This window comes from Oryx dammah, unplaced genomic scaffold (assembly GCF_014754425.2).
Source record: "Oryx dammah isolate SB20612 unplaced genomic scaffold, SCBI_Odam_1.1 HiC_scaffold_7, whole genome shotgun sequence".
Classification (NCBI taxonomy): Eukaryota; Metazoa; Chordata; class Mammalia; order Artiodactyla; family Bovidae; genus Oryx; species Oryx dammah.
Window position 1 is genome coordinate 37331348 of NW_024070191.1, and position 18654 is coordinate 37350001.

At 41.3% G+C, this 18654-nt stretch overlaps 1 protein-coding gene across 1 annotated transcript in view; it reads left to right on the forward strand.

The window, feature by feature from the left end:
- Positions 1 to 18654, forward strand: part of PSD3 (pleckstrin and Sec7 domain containing 3) — a 295706-nt gene that overhangs the window by 40332 nt on the left and 236720 nt on the right. Inside the window, exons 2-4 of the mRNA XM_040243286.1 lie at positions 15484 to 15678; positions 15808 to 15888; positions 17539 to 17651. Coding sequence (XP_040099220.1) covers positions 15484 to 15678; positions 15808 to 15888; positions 17539 to 17651 — 389 coding nt within the window. The remainder of the gene's footprint in view (positions 1 to 15483; positions 15679 to 15807; positions 15889 to 17538; positions 17652 to 18654) is intronic.

Genomic DNA, 18654 nt, shown 5'->3' on the forward strand with positions numbered 1-18654 from the left:
TCCTTTCATTGCAGTAGTAAATGGGACTGATTCCTTACTTTCTCATTCTGATTTTTCATTGCTAGTGTATAGGAAAGCAAGAGATTTCTGTGTATTGACTTTGTGATCCTTCAACTTTGCCAAATTCGCTAATTAACTTTATTAATTTTTTGGTAGTATCTTCAGGGTTTTCTATGTGTAATATCATGTTGTCTGCAAACAGTGAGAGTTTTACTTCTTCTTTTCCAATCTGGATTACCTTTATTTCTATTTCTTCTCTGATTCCCATGTCTAGGGCTTCCAAAACTATGTTGAATAATAGTGGTGAAGGTGGGCACTCTTGTCTTGTTCCTGATCTTAGAGGGAATGCTTTCAGCTTTTCACCATTGAGAACATGTTAGCTGTGGGTTTATTGTCTGTGGCCCTTATAATGTTGAGTTACCAGGTGATGCTAGTGGTAAGGAACCCGCCTGCCAGTGCAGGGGATGTAAGAGATGTGGGTTCAATCCCTGGATCGGAAGGATCCCCTGGAGGAGGGCACAGCAACCCCCTCCAGTATTCTTGCCTGGAGAATCCCATGGTCAGAGGAGCTGGTCAGGCAACAGTCCACAGGGTCACACACAGTCACACACAGCTGAAGTCACTGAGCGCAGCACACACACAGGATCCTTCTCTGCCCATTTTCTGAAGAGTTTTTTTTTAATCATAAGTGGGTGCTGAACTTTGTTGAAAGCTTTTTCTGCATCTATTGCGAGTATCATATGATGTTTATCTTTTAACTTGTTAATATGGTATATCACATTGACTGATTCGGATATATGGAAGAATCCTTGCATCCCTGGGATAAACCCAACTTGATCCTGGTGTATGATCCTTTTAATGTCTTGTTGGATTCGTTTGCTAGAATTTTGATGAAGATTTTTGCATCTATGTTTATTAGTGATATTGGCCTGTAATTTTCTTTTTTTATGATGTCTTTTTCCAGTTTTGGTATCAGAGTAATGGTGGCCTTGTAGAATGAGTTTGAAATTGTTCCTCCCTCTCCAACTTTTTGAGAGAGTTTGAGAAGGATAGATAGATAGTGAAGTTGCTCAGTCGTGTCGGACTCTTTGCGACCCCATGGACAACCAGGCTCCTCCATCCATGGGATTTTCCAGGCAAGATTACTGGAATAGGTTGCCATTTCCTTCTCCAGGGGATCTTCCTGACCCAGGGATCGAACTTGGGTCTCCCGCATTGTAGGTAGAAGCTTTACCATCTGAGCTACCAGGGAAGTTACACTTGAGAAGGATAGGTATAGCTCATCTCTGAATGTTTGATAGAATTTATCTGTGAAGGCATCTGGCCCTGGACTTTTGTTTTTTGAGAAATTTTTTAAATCACATTTTCTATTTCATTACCTGTGATTTACTTGTTCATAATTTCTGTTTCTTCCTGGTTCAGTCTCAGGAGGTTGATTTCTACAAACCTCTCCATTTCTTCCAGGTTGTCCATTTTATTGGCATATAGTTGCTCTTAATCGTCTGTTATAATCCTTTGTGTATCTGTGTCGACTGTTTTAATCTCTCCCTTTGCATCTCTAATTTTCCTGATTTGAGTCTTCACACTTTTTTTCTTGATAAATCTTGCTAGTGGTTTGTCAATTTTATCTTCTCAAAGAACCAGCTTTTAGTTTTATCGATCATTGCTATTGTTCCCTTCATTTATTTTTCATTTATTTCTGCTCTGATCTTCTGTGATTTTTTCCTTTTACTAACTTGGGGTTTTTCTGTTCTTCTTTTTCCAGTCACTTTAGGTGTAAGGTTAGGTTGTCAATTTGATGTTTTTTCTTGTTTCTTGAGGTAGGATTGTATTGCTGGAAACTTCCCTCTTAGAACTCCTTTGGCTGCATCCCATAGGTTTAGAGTTGTCATATTTTCATCGTCATTTGTTTCTATGTATTTTTTGACTTCCCTTTAATGACTTGTTGGTTATTTAGAAGCCTATAGTTTAATTTTCATGTGTTTCTATTTCTTATACCTTTTTTCCCTTATATTTAATATCTAATCTCATAGTTGGCTCAACTGGAAGGAACCTGCCTGCCAGTGCGGGAAATGCAAGAGACATGGGTTCAAACCCTGGGTCAAGAAGATGCCCTGGAGTAGGAAATGGCAACCCATCCCACTATTCTTGCCTGGAAGATTCCATGGATAGAGGAGCCTGGGGGGCTACAGTCCATGGGGTCACAAAGAGTCAGACACAACTGAGTGTGCACACACACACACTCATAGCATTGTAGTCAGAAAAGATGCTTGATATGATTTCAGTTTTCTTACATTTACTGAGGCTCGATTTGTGACCCAATATGTGATCTATCCTGGAGAATGTTCCACGTGCACTTGAGAAGAAAGTGTATTCTGCTGGATTTGGATGGAATGTCCCGAAGATATCATTAGGTCCATCTGGTCTAAATGTGTCATTTAAGGCTTGTGTTTCCTTATTAATTTTCTGTTTTCATGATCTGTTCACTGGGGTAACTGGCTTATTAAAGCCTGCTATTATTATTATGTTACTGTTAATTACCCTTTTATGTCTGCTGATGTTTGCCTTATGTATTCAGGTGTTCCTTTGTTGGATGCATAAATATTTATAGTCGTTATGTCTTGTTGGGTCGATCCCTTGATCATTATGTAGTGTCCTTCTTATCTCTTATAATATTCTTTAAGATCCATTTTGTCTGATATTAGAATTGCTACTCCAGTTTTCTTTTGATTTCTGTTTGCATGAAGTACCTTTTTTCATCATCTCACTTTCAGTCCATATTTGGCTCTGGTTCTTTTTTTTTTTTTTTTGGTCAGCAAAGTCTCTGCTTTTTAATATGCTGTCTTTGTATGGGCTCTGCTTTCATTCTGAATGAGTCTAGTATAGACGGCATACACGTGAGTCTTGTTTTTGTATCCATTCAACCAGTCTTATGTTTGGTGCATTTAATACATTTACATTTAAAGTAATTATTGATATGTATGATCCTATTAACATTTACTTTATTGTTTTGGGTTTATTTTCGTAGGCCTTTTCTTGTTTCCTGTGTGGGGAACTTCCTTTAGCATTTGTTGTAAAGCTGCTTTTGTAGTGCTGAATTCTCTTAACTTTTGACTATCTATAAAGCTTTTAATTTCTCTGAATCTGAATGAGACTCTTGCTGGATAGAGTAATCTTGGTTGTAGATCTTTGCCTTTCATTATTTTAAATATATCTTTCTGCAGAGATCTTTCTCCTGATAGATCGGCTGTTAACCTTATGGGGTTTTCCTTGTATGTTGCTGCTGCTGCTGCTGCTGCTGCTAAGTCGCTTCAGTCATGTCCGACTCTGTGCGACCCCATAGACCCTGGTGCAGCCCACCAGGCTCCCCCGTCCCTGGGATTCTCCAGGCAAGAACACTGGAGTAGGTTGCCATTTCCTTCTCCAATGCATGAAAGTGAAAAGTGAAAGTGAAGTCGCTCAGCCGTGTCCAACTCTGAGTGACCCCATGGACTGCAGCCAACCAGGCTCCTCTGTCCATGGGATTTTCAAGGCAAGAGTACTGGAGTGGGATGCCATTGCCTTCTCCTTACTTGTATGTTACTTGTTGCTTTTTTTTTTTTTTTTTGCTACCTTTAATATTTTTTCTTTGTGTTTAATTTTTGTTAGTTTGATTAATATGTATCTCGGCATGTTTCTCCTTGTGTTTATCCTGTATGAAACTCTGCATTTGATGGAATTGATTGACTATTCTTTTCTCATTTGGGGTAAGCTTTTGGCTATAATCCCTTCAAAAAATTTCTCAGACCCTTTATTTTTCTCTTTTTCTTCTAAGACCCCTGTAATTCGAATGATGGTGGATTTAATATTGTCCCAGAGGTCTCTGAGACTATCCTCAATTCTTTTCATTCTTTTTTTCTTTATTCTCCTCGTCAGCAGTTATTTCCCCCATCTGTCTTCCACCTCACTTATCTTTTCTGCCTCAGTTATTCTGCTATTGATTCCTTCTAGAATATTTTTAATTTCAGTAATTGTGTTGTCGTTGTTTTTTCTTTATTTCTTTTAACTCCTTGTCAAATGTGTTAAATGATTCTTGTATTTTTTTTCATTCCGTTTTTGAGATTTTGCAACATCTCTACTGTAATGACTGTGAAATCTTTTTCAGGTAGTTTGCCTATTTCCTTTTCATTTCTTTTGTCTTGTGGGTTTTTACCTTATTCCTTCGTTTGCACAATATTTGTGTCTTTTCATTTTGTGTGACTTGCTGGGTTTGAGGTCCCCTTTCCCCAGGCTACAGGCTCATAGTGTTTCCTACTTTTGATCTGTGCTCTTGGTTGGTGACATTGGTCCAGTGGCTTGTGTAGCCTTCGTGTTGGGCGGGACTTGTGCCTGCATTCTGGGGGAAGGAAGTGAGTTTCTCCCCCCTCTGATAGGCAGGGCTGTGTGAGGCGGTGTGTTTTGGGGTGTCTGTGGGAAGCCTGTCTGCTGCTGACTGCGCTTGTGTTGTCCTGCTTGTTGTTTGCATGAGGCATCCTGTGTGGGTGCTGTTGCCAGTTGGACTCAGGGTCCTGGATACAGCTGGAGTCCTTTGTGGGTGTTCTCACTGATTAATACCCCCTGAGGTCAGGAGTTCTCTGGCAGCCTAGTGTCCTGGACTCAGCGCTCCCACCCTCAAAGCTCACACCTGACCTCTGGTTGGGGAACCAAGACCCCACAAGCTGTTTGTTATGTCAGTAAAGGGGAGTAAAAGAAACAAAAAACAGAAAGGAAAATAACTGATAAAATAAGAAATAAGCAGAAAACTCAAGAGCCAAAAAATAAAGCCCAGACAAATGGTAAAAGCAAAAATCAGACGAATAGAAACAGAAAGAAAGGAACATACACCTGCACAAACCCCAAACAGACCAAAGTAAATAAGGTGCAGGAGAGTGGCCTGGCGAGCAAAGGAGACCAAAAATGATACCAGCCAATCGAAAACAAAACTGACGGCAACAGAAACAGAAAGCGAGACCACGACATAGAGCCAGCTGAGGAGCAAAGCAGAGAGAGCAAGACAACCCTGCACCATGGAAAAAAGGGAAAAATAGGAAAGCAAAGCGAGACCACAATATAGAGCCAGCTGCGAAGCAAAGCAGAGACAACAAAACAGCCCCACACCATGAGAAAAAGGGAAAAATAGGAAAGCAAAGCGAGACCACAATATAGTGCCAGCTGAGGAGCAAAGGAGAGAGAGCAAGACAACCCTGTACCATGAAAAAAAGGGAAAAATAGGAAAGCAAAGTTAAGTAGTATATAAAAAGATCTATATTTATCATAAAAAAATCAACAAGAATAGAGCAACAAAAAAGAAAAACTTCCACAAAACTGCAGAAAGCCAAAGTAGAACTATATAAAGGAAATTAAAAGTGTGATGAAAAAAAGAACAAAAAAGTTATCAAAAGCCAAAATATAGATAATAATCATAATGAAAACAGCAACCATAGCAACAGAGGAAAAAAAGAGGGGAAAAAAATCCAGAACCAACTACAGAATGAATCAAAATATAAGAATAATAATAAATGTTTTTCTCAGGTCTCAGCTGTCAGTGTCCTTTCCCCCACTTTGAGCCTCAGCCCACTTCTGCTTCCCTAGGAAACCCTCCAGTGATGAGGAGTCTGGTCTCAGGACTTGCTGTAGGGACGGCTCAGACCCTAAGTTGGTGCTATTCCTGCGTCCCCCACCTCCAATGCCCACAGCTGCCAGAGCTAGGGCGTTTTCTTTTGTGAGAACACTCATTGTCCTTTTATATATTCCATAAACACAGAGTCCACCTACCTGATGGTGTGGATTTAATCTGCAGCTTGTACAGCTGGCGAGAAGGTTTTTGATCCTTTCCCTTAATCACTCTGCCTCTGGAGCTCAGCTGTGGTTTTATCCCCGCCTGGGCCTGAGGATCATCCCTAGGAGTTTGGTCCTGAGGCTGCCCTGGAGGGCTTGGGTCTGCCTCCGTGCAGACTGGGCCTGGAGGTGGTGCAGCTGCTCGGATCATGGGGACCCCGGCTGAACGAGGTACACAGGAAAGCACATACAGGCACTGGGCGTGTGGTGCGGTAAGGATTCTTTCCTAGTCTCTGGCAGCTGTCTCTGCCCCAGTGAGGACCTAGCCTGGAGCTGGCATGGCCGCTTGGATCACGCAGACCCCACTGGTGCCTGGTGCACAGGGAAGCCAGCAGCCACGCTTGCAGGAGACAGGATGCTATAAACATTCTTCTGTAGCCTCTGTCTGCTCTGTGCCTGTGGAGACCGAGTGTGGCAGTGGCGCTGCTGCTTGGATCGCAGGGACCCGGCAGCACGGGGTGTGCAGGGAAGGCAGTGATCATAGGTGTAGAAGATACGGCCCTATTAGAATTCTCTTCTGTCCTCTGGCAGCTGACACTCAAAGGGCCTTCCTGGCTGGTCCTTCTCTATTGCTTGACATAGGAGGTCCTCAAGGGCACCCCTGGCCGGGGGCCTTCTCTACTGCTCCGCAGGTCAGGCGCTCAAAGGGCCGCCCTCTCTGGGGTCTTTCTCTATTGGCCAGCCGCCTGCGCCGCCGGTGGAGGGAGGCCACAGTGACGGCCCCACCCGCTGCGGTGACTCAGCAGTGGCGCCCTGCCTCCTCGGCTGCCCAGCGTTCCTTCAAAGGCATTCCGTGCAGGTCTCCTCCTTCCTGTCCCCTTGGGCCACCGTCTTCCCTCGGGTAACAGCCGTGCTGGCCCTGGGACTGCTCTCCGCTCCCATGCTCCAGCTCCCAGCCGCCGCGCTTTCAGGTGGACTTGCGCCCTTGTCCGGGGTATGTAGGACCGCGGCGCGGATTGTCCGTGCGGTTCTCGCTTCCCTCAGCCTGTCGCCGAGGAGGCGCTGTTGCTCTGATGGCCTCAAATGCTTCCCTCCGTCTCAGCGGACCGCCTGGGGTCTCACCCTTGCTTCACCTCCCCACTCGCCGGTGCAGGTCAGGTCCTGCTCACTTTCCTCTTTCTCTCTCCCTTCCTTCATCCTAGGGAGTTCTGCGTGCGCCTGTATATTCCCTTCTGGTGGTCAGGGGCGGTTCTCTGTGAGATCCTCTGAACCTGAAGATACATTCCTGATGCCTCCGTGAAGATAGATGTACTCCATTTTCACCTACTCCTCTGCCATCTTGTGTGTCTTCTAAATAGACTTTTCTCAAAAAAGACATGCAAATGGACAGCAGGCACGTAAAAAGATGCTCAGCGTCGGTGATTGCTGCTGCCAAGCCACTTGAGTCCGGTCCGACTCTGTGCGACCCCGTAGATGGCAGGTGACCACTAGGTACGTGCAAATCAAAAGTACAGTGAGGTGTCGCCTCCACAGTGATCAGAATGGCCATCTCCAGAAAGTCTACGCTTAATAAATGCTGGAAAGCGTCCGGAGAACTCTCCACATGTTGGAGAGTATGTAAGGGAACCCTCCTACATTGTTGGTAGGAATGTAAATTGTTACAGCCCCAATGGAGAACAATATGGAGGTTCATTAAAAAACTAAAAATAGAAGTACCAAATGATCCTGCAGTCCCACTCAGAGGCAAAGAGAAAACCACAATTCAGAAAGATACAGGGACCTCAGTGTTAATTGCAGCACTGCTTACAATAGTCCAGACAGCAACAGTCTGACAGAGAGGTGGGTAAAGATGTGGTACACCCACAGCGGAATGTTGCTCAGCCATAAAAAGGATGAAATAATGCTGTTTGCTCCAACATGGACGGACCTAGAGATTACCACACCAAGAAGTAAGCCAGACAGAGACATATGTAATATCCCTTATACGTGGAATCTAAACAAATAAAAGTGGTACGAATGAACTTAAAATGTAAAACAGAAATAGACAGACAAACGAAACAAACTTACATTTACCAAAGAGGAAAAAGCAGAGAGGGGTAAATCAGGACTTTGGGGCTAACATATATATACTGCTATATATAAAATACATAAACAACAAGGACCCACTGTACAGCACAGGGAATTAGACTCAATATTTTATAATAACCTATGAGAGACAAAAGCCTGGAAAAGAATATAGATATATATGTGTGTGTTACTGAATTGCTTTGTTACCTGAAACTAATACAGCAGTGTAAATCAACTATACTTCAATAAAAAAAAAAATTAAATTTTTTTTGATAGTTTTTTTTTTTTAAGATTAGTTGCTATCTCTGCTCTTCCTAAGAAATAAGTGCCATAGATAATGGAAGCCAAGCAGACATCCTTTCCTTTCTCAGAGGATGTTTATGCTTCTGGGTTCTAAGTGTGTCTCACTTGTGCGATTGTCCTGAGAACCCTTCTTGACTGCCTTCATTCTGACTCCCCTGAGTCTGCTAGCTTCGGGCCTCGGTGACTGCATCCTCAGCCTACATGGTCACAGTGCCCTCTCTAACCTTTTATTACACTTGTGACTGGAGTCATTTCCTCTTACCCCTTGGGGTTCTTCTGACTTGCCTCTGACTTGCTTATGTATGAAATTGAAGTAGGTGACTGTTCATTGTTGTTTTCTAAATGCAGGAGATGTACCTTAGCCTTCTTAATTTGTTTAACCTAGTTTTATCACAATTATATAAAAATTTAAAAACATTTAAAAAACTTAAAGTAAGTATGAAATGAGGTAGTGTATCTGGTACCCTCTGCTGATATCAGTCTGCTTGGAACTTTTCAGGATCAGTTATATTGAACCATTAGGTTGGTGCAAAAGTAATTGCATTTTTGCAGTGTCAAACTTTGCCATTTGATATTGGAATACGTTCTTATGTGTGTGTGATTATGTTATACATCATTTTAATGTGCATTTCTCGCTTTGTGCTTTTTTGCTAATGGCTTATTACTTGCTGTTTATATTTATTTTAGGCTTTAGAAATGATGCTAGACAAAAAGCAAATTTGAGTGATATGTTTATTTGAGTTCAAAATGGGTCGTAAAGCAACAGAGACAACTTGCAATATCAACAATGTGTTTGGCCCAGCAACTGCTGGGCCAGTGTAGTGGTGGTTCAAGAAGTTTTGCAAAGGAGAAGGGAGCCTTGAAGATGAGGAGTGTTGTGGCTGGCCCGTGGACGTTGACAACAACCAACTGAGAGCATTATCGAAGCTGATCCTCTTACAGCTACACAAGTTGCCGAAGAACTCAGTGTCAGCCATTCTGTGGTCATTGGCATTTGAAGCAAATTGGAAAGGTGAAAAAGCTTGATAGGTGGGGGTGCCTCATGAGCTGACCGAAAATTAAAAAAAAAATTGAAGCGTTGTCTTCTCTTATTGTACAACAACAAACCATTTCTCAGATTATTACGTGTAACGAAAAGTGGATTTTATATGACAGCCAGTGATGACGAGCTCAGTGGTTGGACGGAGAAGAAGCTCCAGAGCACTTCCCAAAGTCACACTTGCACCAGAAAAGGGTCACGGTCACTTTGGTGGGTCTGCTGCCCAGCTGATCCACTGCAGCTTTCTGAATCCTGGGGAAACGACTCCATCTGAGAAGTATGCTCAGCAAATCGATGAGACGCACGGAAAACTGGAACATGTGCCGCTGGTATTGGTCAACAGAGTGGGCCCAAGGCTTCTCCACGCAACTCCCGACCACACGTTTCATAACCAGCGCTTCAAAAGTTGAATGAATTGGGCTGCAGAGTTTCATCTCATCTGCCATTTCGCCTGACATATTTCCAACTGACTACTGCTTCTTCAGGCATCTTAAAAACTTTCTGCAGGGAAAATGCTTTCACAACCATCAGGAGGCAGAAAATGCTTTCCCAGAGTTCATCAGATCCTGAAGCATGGATTTTTTTTTTTTTTGCTTTATTTCTTCTTGGCCAAAATGTGTTGATTGTGATGGTTCCTGTTTTGATTAATAATGATGTGTTTGAGCCTAGTTATAGTGATTTAAAATTCATGGTCTGAAAACGCAGTTACTTTTGTACCAACCTAATGAAACTCCAGTACTTTGGCTACCTGGTGTGAAGAGCTGATTCACTGGAAGAGACCCTGGTGCTGGGAAAGATTGAAGGCAGAAGGAAAAGAGGGCAACAGAGGATGAGATGGTTGGATGGCATCACTGATTCAATGGACATGAACTTGGGCAAACTCCAAGAAATGGTGAGGGACAGGGAGGCCTGGCCTGCCACAGGGCATGGGGTTGCAAAAGTCGGTCACGATTTGGCAACTGAACACGACAGAAAGTTAGTGCCCCACGTTGTTCCTGTTGGAGCACAGAAGACATCAAAAGGCATGGATACAGTTGGTTGCTCAGTTCTGCCTTCTTTTAAAAGATGGCTGTTGACTCATTTCCGCCCACTCTTGTGGATACAAAGTGAAGTTTAAGATAGTGGTAGGAGAGAGAGGTGGGACTTTGAAAATGCAGAGCTGTAATAAAGAAATAACTAGGTTTGCTCTAAGAATGCAGCCAGGGAGTTGGAGTAAGATTCTTAGAATAGTTGTTATTTCCCTTGGGCTCTGGTAGGATCACGAGTTTGCAGAATTTGTGAACTACAGGATTTGGGGGGTAGGGGTGATGGGAGTGGCAATGGGAAGGACAGGGGAAAGGGATGTGAGCACAGCTGACGTCTCCGTGTGGCCCCAACACGAAGGCAATGGAGGTGACTAGTGTAAACGTGCAGTCGGGGTCGGCTTGTGAAGGGCCTTACCGACCTGCCACAGGATATGGGCTTTCGTCTTGTGCAGGATATTTGTAAATGGGGGATTTTATTTTATCACACGCATGATGGCAGTGTGCAGGCTGGGGAAGAAGGGTGACAGTGCAGAGAAAAGAGGGTTTTCCTTTTGTATTTGCAGGACATTAGGGAGGAATCAGCAGATCACAGTCAACGGAGAGAAGATAAAACAATAGAAAAATAGTAGGAATAAAAACTAAATCACAGAAGCCAGTCAAACAGACCTGGAAGGAATCTGATAGAACAGGCATTCATGAGATAGGGTTATCAGGTAAAATCAGGATGGCCAGTTAAATTTGAATTTCAGATGAATAATGATTTTTTTTTTTTTTAGTGTCCATATGCCCCATGAAATTATTAAGACATACTTTAAATAAAAACTATTTTTTGTTTATTTGAAATTCTGGGTATGCTATTAATTTTATTTGGGAAGTGTTTTAATCCTAGTATGCTAAAAAGGTTGTGAAAAGGCTTGGTGGTCAGACTCAGTGATCTGGTCCTTCTTTTGATGATATTGAGATAGGATATAACCATATTTGTTTTGCGGTGCGCATTTATATATATCACAGGGAGAACCTTTGGGGAGTCTTTTCTGTATTTAAATAACTAGTAAGGATTTTACCTTAGGAGATTTAAAGTTAACTTGATCAAGAAGAAAAAGGGGAGCTACAAAGAAGGGAAAATTCAGACTCCTGAAAGCATCTAACACTCAGCAGACTAGATGGACAATGTCTTGTGTATTCCAGGAAACAAATGGGGGTGTCACCCCCACCAAGAGGGGTCATCAGTTGCTTCGTTGAGTGTGAACAAGGCCGCGCTGCCATTGTTGTTTATGCTCTTGATGTACAGTGGCCCCTGTGTTCTGGCTTCTGTTTTTATTAGCACTGTAAAAGCATTACAACCCCCCTACCGCGCAACAGTAAACACTTCCAAGAGTGTGAGGTCATAGTAATATGACCTCATAGGGAGCCAGGTCCTTGGAAGCCCTGCGAACCAGCAGACAGTGGCTCTGGGGGGGTGGAGGGTCCTGGGGAAGGACTGGGGAGGAAAGGATGGCCTGGGTACACCCTCAGCTCCAGGATGGCCTCTTGGTGTCTGTCATACTGCTGGTGAGTTGGTACTGCCATCACACTTCCAGGCTTTCTGAGTTAGAAAGCCCAGCCTCTGCTTGTTCGAGTTCTCTCATTAACTCTGAATGGGGTGGAATGGAGCCATCTAGGACTGGAAATGCTTATCTTCATTTTATTCCTTACTTTCCTCTTCTCTGCATTTTTTTTTTTTTCCAAGAAGATTCAGAGTATTCTGATTGGTACGGATTTTTAAATTACCTCTTCCTGGTGAATGTGAGGAAAATGAGGTGAAATCCTGGCCAGGTCAGGAAGAGAGGCGGTAAACATGAGAAATGAGAAATGTAAGGAGTAGGAATCAATACTGCACTTTAAAAATTCTTGTATTTTTAAGTACGTGTAATGGATGTATTTGTTAGGATAAGCCTCTTGTATTTGAACAGCATCATTACAGTACCATGTATGTAGTATAATTATGCTGTTTTCATGGAGTGATTAAATGCACGCCATGAGTTTGCCCTGAGAAGTAAATAGTAATAAGTAGCAGTTTATTTGAGAAGAAAAATCCTTTCTTTGACATTGTTTTCTTCTACACAGTCACTAATATGCAGAGTAAGAGAATGTATCGGGGCACAACTCCAGGGGTTTTCTTTTCGTAATTATAAAGACTGCTTGACTGTAAATAAAAGAGTTCTTAGAGTAAATGTTTTACACTTCCACCATTTATTTGGGAAAACACAAAGGGTGAGGTGACCTTTAAAAGAAATAATTTTCTATGAATTTGCTTACAGGTTTGCTGTATATAATAATTAAATAATTCAATTGTCTGGTAGGATACATTTCAGAAAACCATTTGGTAATGTGAGCTTTATAAAGGAAGGTTTACGATGAAAACAATACTTAAATGTATTTACATGAAGATTTTATTGTAATAAGGCAATTTATTTTAATTGATGGGTCCTTCTGTTGGAAAATTGTGTAAGGTGGCTGATTGTTTAGGGAGGGTTACCAAATGTCTTGGTTTGCCTGGGTGGATTCCCGTTTGTGTCTGTACGGACTATGGTTTAGCACCTGACTTTGACTTTCGAAAAATGAAGCGTTATTATCAATGATTACAGTAAAAGAAGTCAGCGCAGGTTTGCACACCTCCACTTTGAACTTCCAGCTTCTCCACAGTCTCATCTGAAGTGTGTGAGCTGATGTGTTGATCAGAAATTTCACATGGTTTGGGTGTAAAAGACTTGTGCAGCGCTTGCTAAGTGGGCTTGGTGAGAGGCTGAGAGGGACAGTGACCCATTCACGTCCGGCAGTGGCTGGGGGCGCCGGGACCCTGCAGCCCCAGGCGCTCCTTGGGCTACTGCCGGCTGTGCAGAAGCTACCACGTAGATGGTGGGTCAGTGCGGCGTGGGATATTGTGACTTAGGTAGATAGGCGCCAAGGCAGAGCTTGAGCAGTTCTGCTTAAAAATGTCTTCCCTTTGCTATAAGGATTTTTTGTAAGTTTACAACTAGTTTTTTTTTTTTTTTTTTTCTTGGTAACACCTTTTTCCCCACATTGTAACAATGGCAACCATGTATTTAATGATTTTACCATCTCTGTTTCCTTCTTAGACTGTCCTGGTTTGGACAGTCAGTGATTCTCTGCTTATAATTCAGGACAAGTTAAAGAGCTGTGGAGTAGGGCAAGGGAATGCAGACTAGGATTCAGGGTCTCCTGGAATGGCTTTTACGTCATTGAAAGGCTGTGAAAAAACAACAAAATCAAAAAAGCATGTGTGACAGCGAGCTTGTGCGGCCTGCAAGCCTGAAATATTTACTCTCTGGTTCTTCACAGAAAAAAAAAAATTTTGCTTTAGAGTCCACAGTAAGTGTGCTGGAAGGCTCCTTAAGCACAGTTGTTTACCACGGGCATAGCTCTGCTTTGTTAGATGTCAAAATGAAGGTCTAGGAATCACAGCGTCATTGATACTGGTGTGTGCTGTGGCACCAGCGAGAGCTGAGGCTCTCACAGCGTGGTTGTGCAGCTTCCTGAGGCCCTTTCAGTGGGTTTGTGAGGCCAAAATTATATTTTTATAACAGTGCAGCACTGTTCTCCTCTTTCACTCTGTTGACACCAAAGTTGATACACACTGACTGAACAAAAGCAGTGATGGAAGCCCCAGCACCAGCTGAGGCGGTGGCACCACGCAGGTCCAGGTGTTAGACTCTTCTCGAAAATCTCGTGGACGGAGGAGCCTGGTGGGCTGCAGTCCATGGGGTTGCTACTAGTCAGACACAACTGAGCGACTTCACTTTCACTTTTCACTTTCACGCATGGGAGAAGGAAATGGCAACCCACTCCAGTGTTCTTGCCTGGAGAATCCCAGGGATGGGGGAGCTTGGTGGGCCGTCGTCTATAGGGTCACACAGAGTCGGACACGACTGAAGTGACTTAGCAGCAGCAGCAGCAGCATCTGTGCATTCAGAATAAAAATGAAGGCCGGTTTCACCTAATGATGTCCTTGGTAAAGCAGTGCCAATTAATTACGTTTCAGCCCTTGGCTACCTGCTATTTAATTTCACGTGCTGTGAAATGGAAACTCTACTTGAAGCACTCTAGGAAAAGCACTCACGTAGTTTGAGTTGTGAGCTTTATGCTAGTCACTTTTGTTCATGGAAATGCCATTTTCTTTCAAAGTCTAACTGATAAACTGGCTTTGGCAAACATTTTCTTGAAAACTAATGGAGTGAGCCTATTTAAGGAAATCAACTGTCATTTTTTTTGTTGTTGCCAGTGATAAAATTTAAGTTTCAATAAAAAATTAGAATTTTGGAAAACTTGTATCTACCAAGTTTGGCAGCTTCCCAGTACTAGCAACTTTTCTGAGGATGTTAGTGGCAATGTTAGTAAATGGGATTTCTTTTTTAAATAATGAAATGTGTCAACAAATATTCTTCAGTTGACCGATTCATGTTGCAGAATCATGCCTGGATAAGATGCATTCAAAGTGGGACATTTTTAATGTAAGAGTACAAAAAACTCACTGATACAAGTTTAGATTCTATCAGTATATTACAGCTAACTTTTTTTAAGAAACTACCACTTGTTTTATTTTGGCATCATATTAAAAAGCAATATCCACAATTAAGGATATTAAAGTGCTCCCTATTTTTCTATTTCTGTGGAGGCCAGATTTTCTTGATATTTTCAGCCACAATGATGTATTGTTGATCTAATGTAGAAGTGGCTGTGAGGTCCGGCTGTCTTCCAGCTGCATCAGACATTAAAGAAATATGTAAAAGACGTAAATCTCTGTTGCTTGTCTCTTTACAATTTATGCTATTGTTTTAGAAAATATAGTTATTTTAAATTAAATATGTTTGTCTATATTTGTGAAATGGATTTTTTATTATTAAATGAATATTTGAATTTTTCCATTTTAATTACTCATGCATGCAGTGAGTATAAGTAGACATAACCCATATACACAAAGGTCTTTGAAGTCTTCTATACTTCTAAGAATATCAAGGTTTGAGACCAAAAGGTTTGAGAACTGCTCATCTAGGGTTTAAGTAATCACTTCTCTAGTATGTCAAAATAGTGTAACAGAATATTTTTATTAATAATTAAGCATAAGGTATATCGTTTAAAATAGTTTTTCATTTGTTCTACAATATCGTGATAATTTCCTTAGCTATTTTCCTTTTTGCCACACAAGAGCAATCTTTTCTATTCTTTTGTTTCCTTCTTTATCAATTCTTACAGCAATGCTGGGGTGAAGACAGCTCTGCTAGAGGCTCATTCTGAAATGGGGAGCACTGAAATTCTGGAAAAGGAAGCCTCAGGGAGTCTCAGTAATTGTACCAGCAGCAACATCGAAGCAGCCAAAAGGCTGGCCAAGCGCCTTTATCAACTCGACAGGTTCAAAAGGTCGGACGTGGCAAAGCACCTAGGCAAGAAGTAAGTTCCGTTCCAGGGCTGGTGTCTGACTGCATCCTTATAAGTGTGCACGCACATGTCTGTGTGTGTGTGTGTGTATGTTCAGGTGGCTTCAATTTTAATAAACAAGTCTATTTTGTTTTCTTACAGCAATGAATTTAGCAAACTAGTTGCGGAAGAATATTTGAAGTTTTTTGATTTTACAGGAATGACGCTGGATCAATCTCTCAGGTATGATGAAACATCGCCTACTCTTTGCTTCTAAATAATTAATTCTAAGAATAGAAAATGATGTGCTGAAGGTAAAGTCTGACTTTCACTTTTTTAGACCCACAGTTACTTTGTGACCTTAGCTCAGAGTGTATTATGGAGAGTAAACGTTGTGGAAAGTGGGGAAAATGTATTGTTTTGTGAAATTATACATGAACCCATATTCTGCACCAAGTATATGACAGAGCAAAGGATGCTGGCAAAGTAAGGCTTGGAGAAATGGAATCTGTGGGAATTTGGTTTTTGAATGATCAAATTTTTTTAAAGGCACAGTTTATAGACTGCAGAATTAAAGACTTTTCTCTAATTATTTGTTTACAATAGCCTAATAGCCTTTTCAAAGAGTACTTTGAAATTACCTAATGAATGGGATAAAAATCAGTATCAGGATAATCAGCAGGAAGTTATCTGTAAAACTATTTTAGTCAGTTATTACTTGTTGCTGATCTGTTCAAATGGGTTTGGAAACACACTGACCCTCATGTCTCACACTGTACTGTCCTGTCAATTTCTAAGCACAGCTGAAGGTAAAACCCAGCCAGCATCTAATCTTATAAACCCTGTGATGTGTCAGAGCCTGGAGGAGCTCTGAAATCATCTTGTGTAACACTCTAGTTTTACAGATCAGGAAACTGAAGCCTGGGAGGTGAAGTGAGAATGCAGAGCAGTGCGTTAGTCTCCAGCTCTTTGCGTGAATCAGGGGTACTTAGAGGTTTTCTGATGAAAACAGGTAAAGGTAGGGGAAAGATCTATGTTTTCGCTTTGCTTTCTCATATGGTTTATAAAAAAAAGTTTAAGAGACGTTAAAGTTAGGTCAATATAATTTGAATTACCTGCAAGTAAGGAAGACAGCAATATTTTCATCATCAAAATATGGTTTATGATATGTTTCTTTCAAAAGTAGGTTTTCTGAGGACATTATAAACAATTTTTTTCTTTCTCATCTCATGTTTAGGGCAGTGCATGTACTTTGTCAAGCAAGAGTCCTGGATACATCTCTAATAGACCATACTCTCAGTGACTCTGATCTAGACTGACATTCCTAATTTTAAAAATAAATTAGGGTTTTATTTTCCAATCTCTTCCTCATGTAGCAAGTTAAAGATAGTCTATGGTGATCCTAGGCAAAATAAAATTAGCAGAAATCTACTGTGCATAAGACAGTATAATTGTAATTTTAATAGTGGGTCAGTGGTGCTTACCATCAAGTAACAAAATGACAAAGAAACCCTGTGATCTTTGTCAAGTTTTAAGACATAGATCCCGTAGTTATGCATCCAGACTTCAGTGTTCCTTAGTTTTTTCTGACTCATCTTTAAAAATGGCTTCTTGACATCATATGTGGAAATCACTCACTTTCCCAAGCCTGTTTTTTGATGTATTGGCCACCATGCTGTTGCTCTGTCATCTTTTATGTCAACCTTTCCTATAATATTAACATCAATATACATTTATGTTGAATAACCATCTAGTGATTTTTAAAGCATAACTGTAAAATTTCTTACCTTGTATTATTAGTTTCTTAATTTTATATGAATTAAGTTTAACTGTCAAACAGAGTATAGTCACGTTTTCTAAAAATTCACCTTTTCCCTTTTAACTCTTTTTTAGGTATTTCTTTAAAGCATTTTCTCTTGTGGGAGAAACCCAAGAACGAGAGAGAGTTTTAGTACACTTCTCCAATAGATATTTTTACTGTAACCCAGATACCATTGCTTCACAAGGTAATCTGATGGAAAGCTTAAATTACTTTTTTATAACAAGGGCTATTTTTCTCAATATAAAGGTTACATTTTATTGTGGGAAATATGGAAAATTATGCAGAAGAAAATGAAAATCATCGAGTTATGTCCAATTACTTAGAAATAACTGTTAACAGTTTGATTTACCTCCTTCTAGTCTGTTTGTAAAATACTTTATGTCAAGTTGGAATCAGAACAGAATTTCGTTTCCTACTGTTCTTCCCTTGCATGGTGAGCATCTCTCATGTCATCAAATATTCTTTAAAAACCATGATAGTTAATGACTGCTTGATGTCCTTTACTCCTGTGGTTTCACTGTATTTTCCATGTCCATAGTATGACAGTATACTTTCTTTAAATCGTTTATGGTTTGTCACTGAGATTTTAATGTCTGTGCACATTGTAATAAACGAAATGCTGCTGCTGCTGCTGCTGCTAAGTTGCTTCAGTCGTGTCCGACTCTGTGTGACCCCATAGACGGCAGCCAACCGGGCTCCCCCGTCCCTGGGATTCTCCAGGCAAGAACACTGGAGTGTGTTGCCATTTCCTTCTCTCATGCGTGAAAGTGAAAAGTGAAAGTGAAGTCGCTCAGTCGAGTCCGACTCGTAGCGACCCCATGGACTGCAGCCCACCAGGCTCCTCCGTCCATGGGATTTTCCAGGCAAGAGTACTGGAGTGGGGTGCCATTGCCTTCTCCAAAATGAAATGCTAGCTTTCCTCTTTCTTCTTCCCAAACACCTGATTTTCTAAGCTTCTTGATGAAGTGCACGTGTAGTTTTATGGTTAGTTCCAGAAACATTTGCAAATCTCACTGGAGTGTGTGGTGTCTATCTCTAGTGCTTTCTTTGGGTGTTCATTTTTACCGCACTGCCCACTGACTCAGGTTTATGACTGTAATGACCTATATTTGTGTTTACTATTTTAAAGAGCAACTTTAAGCTATTTAATTTTTGATATACTCTATGAAGAGAGATCATTTCTCCAT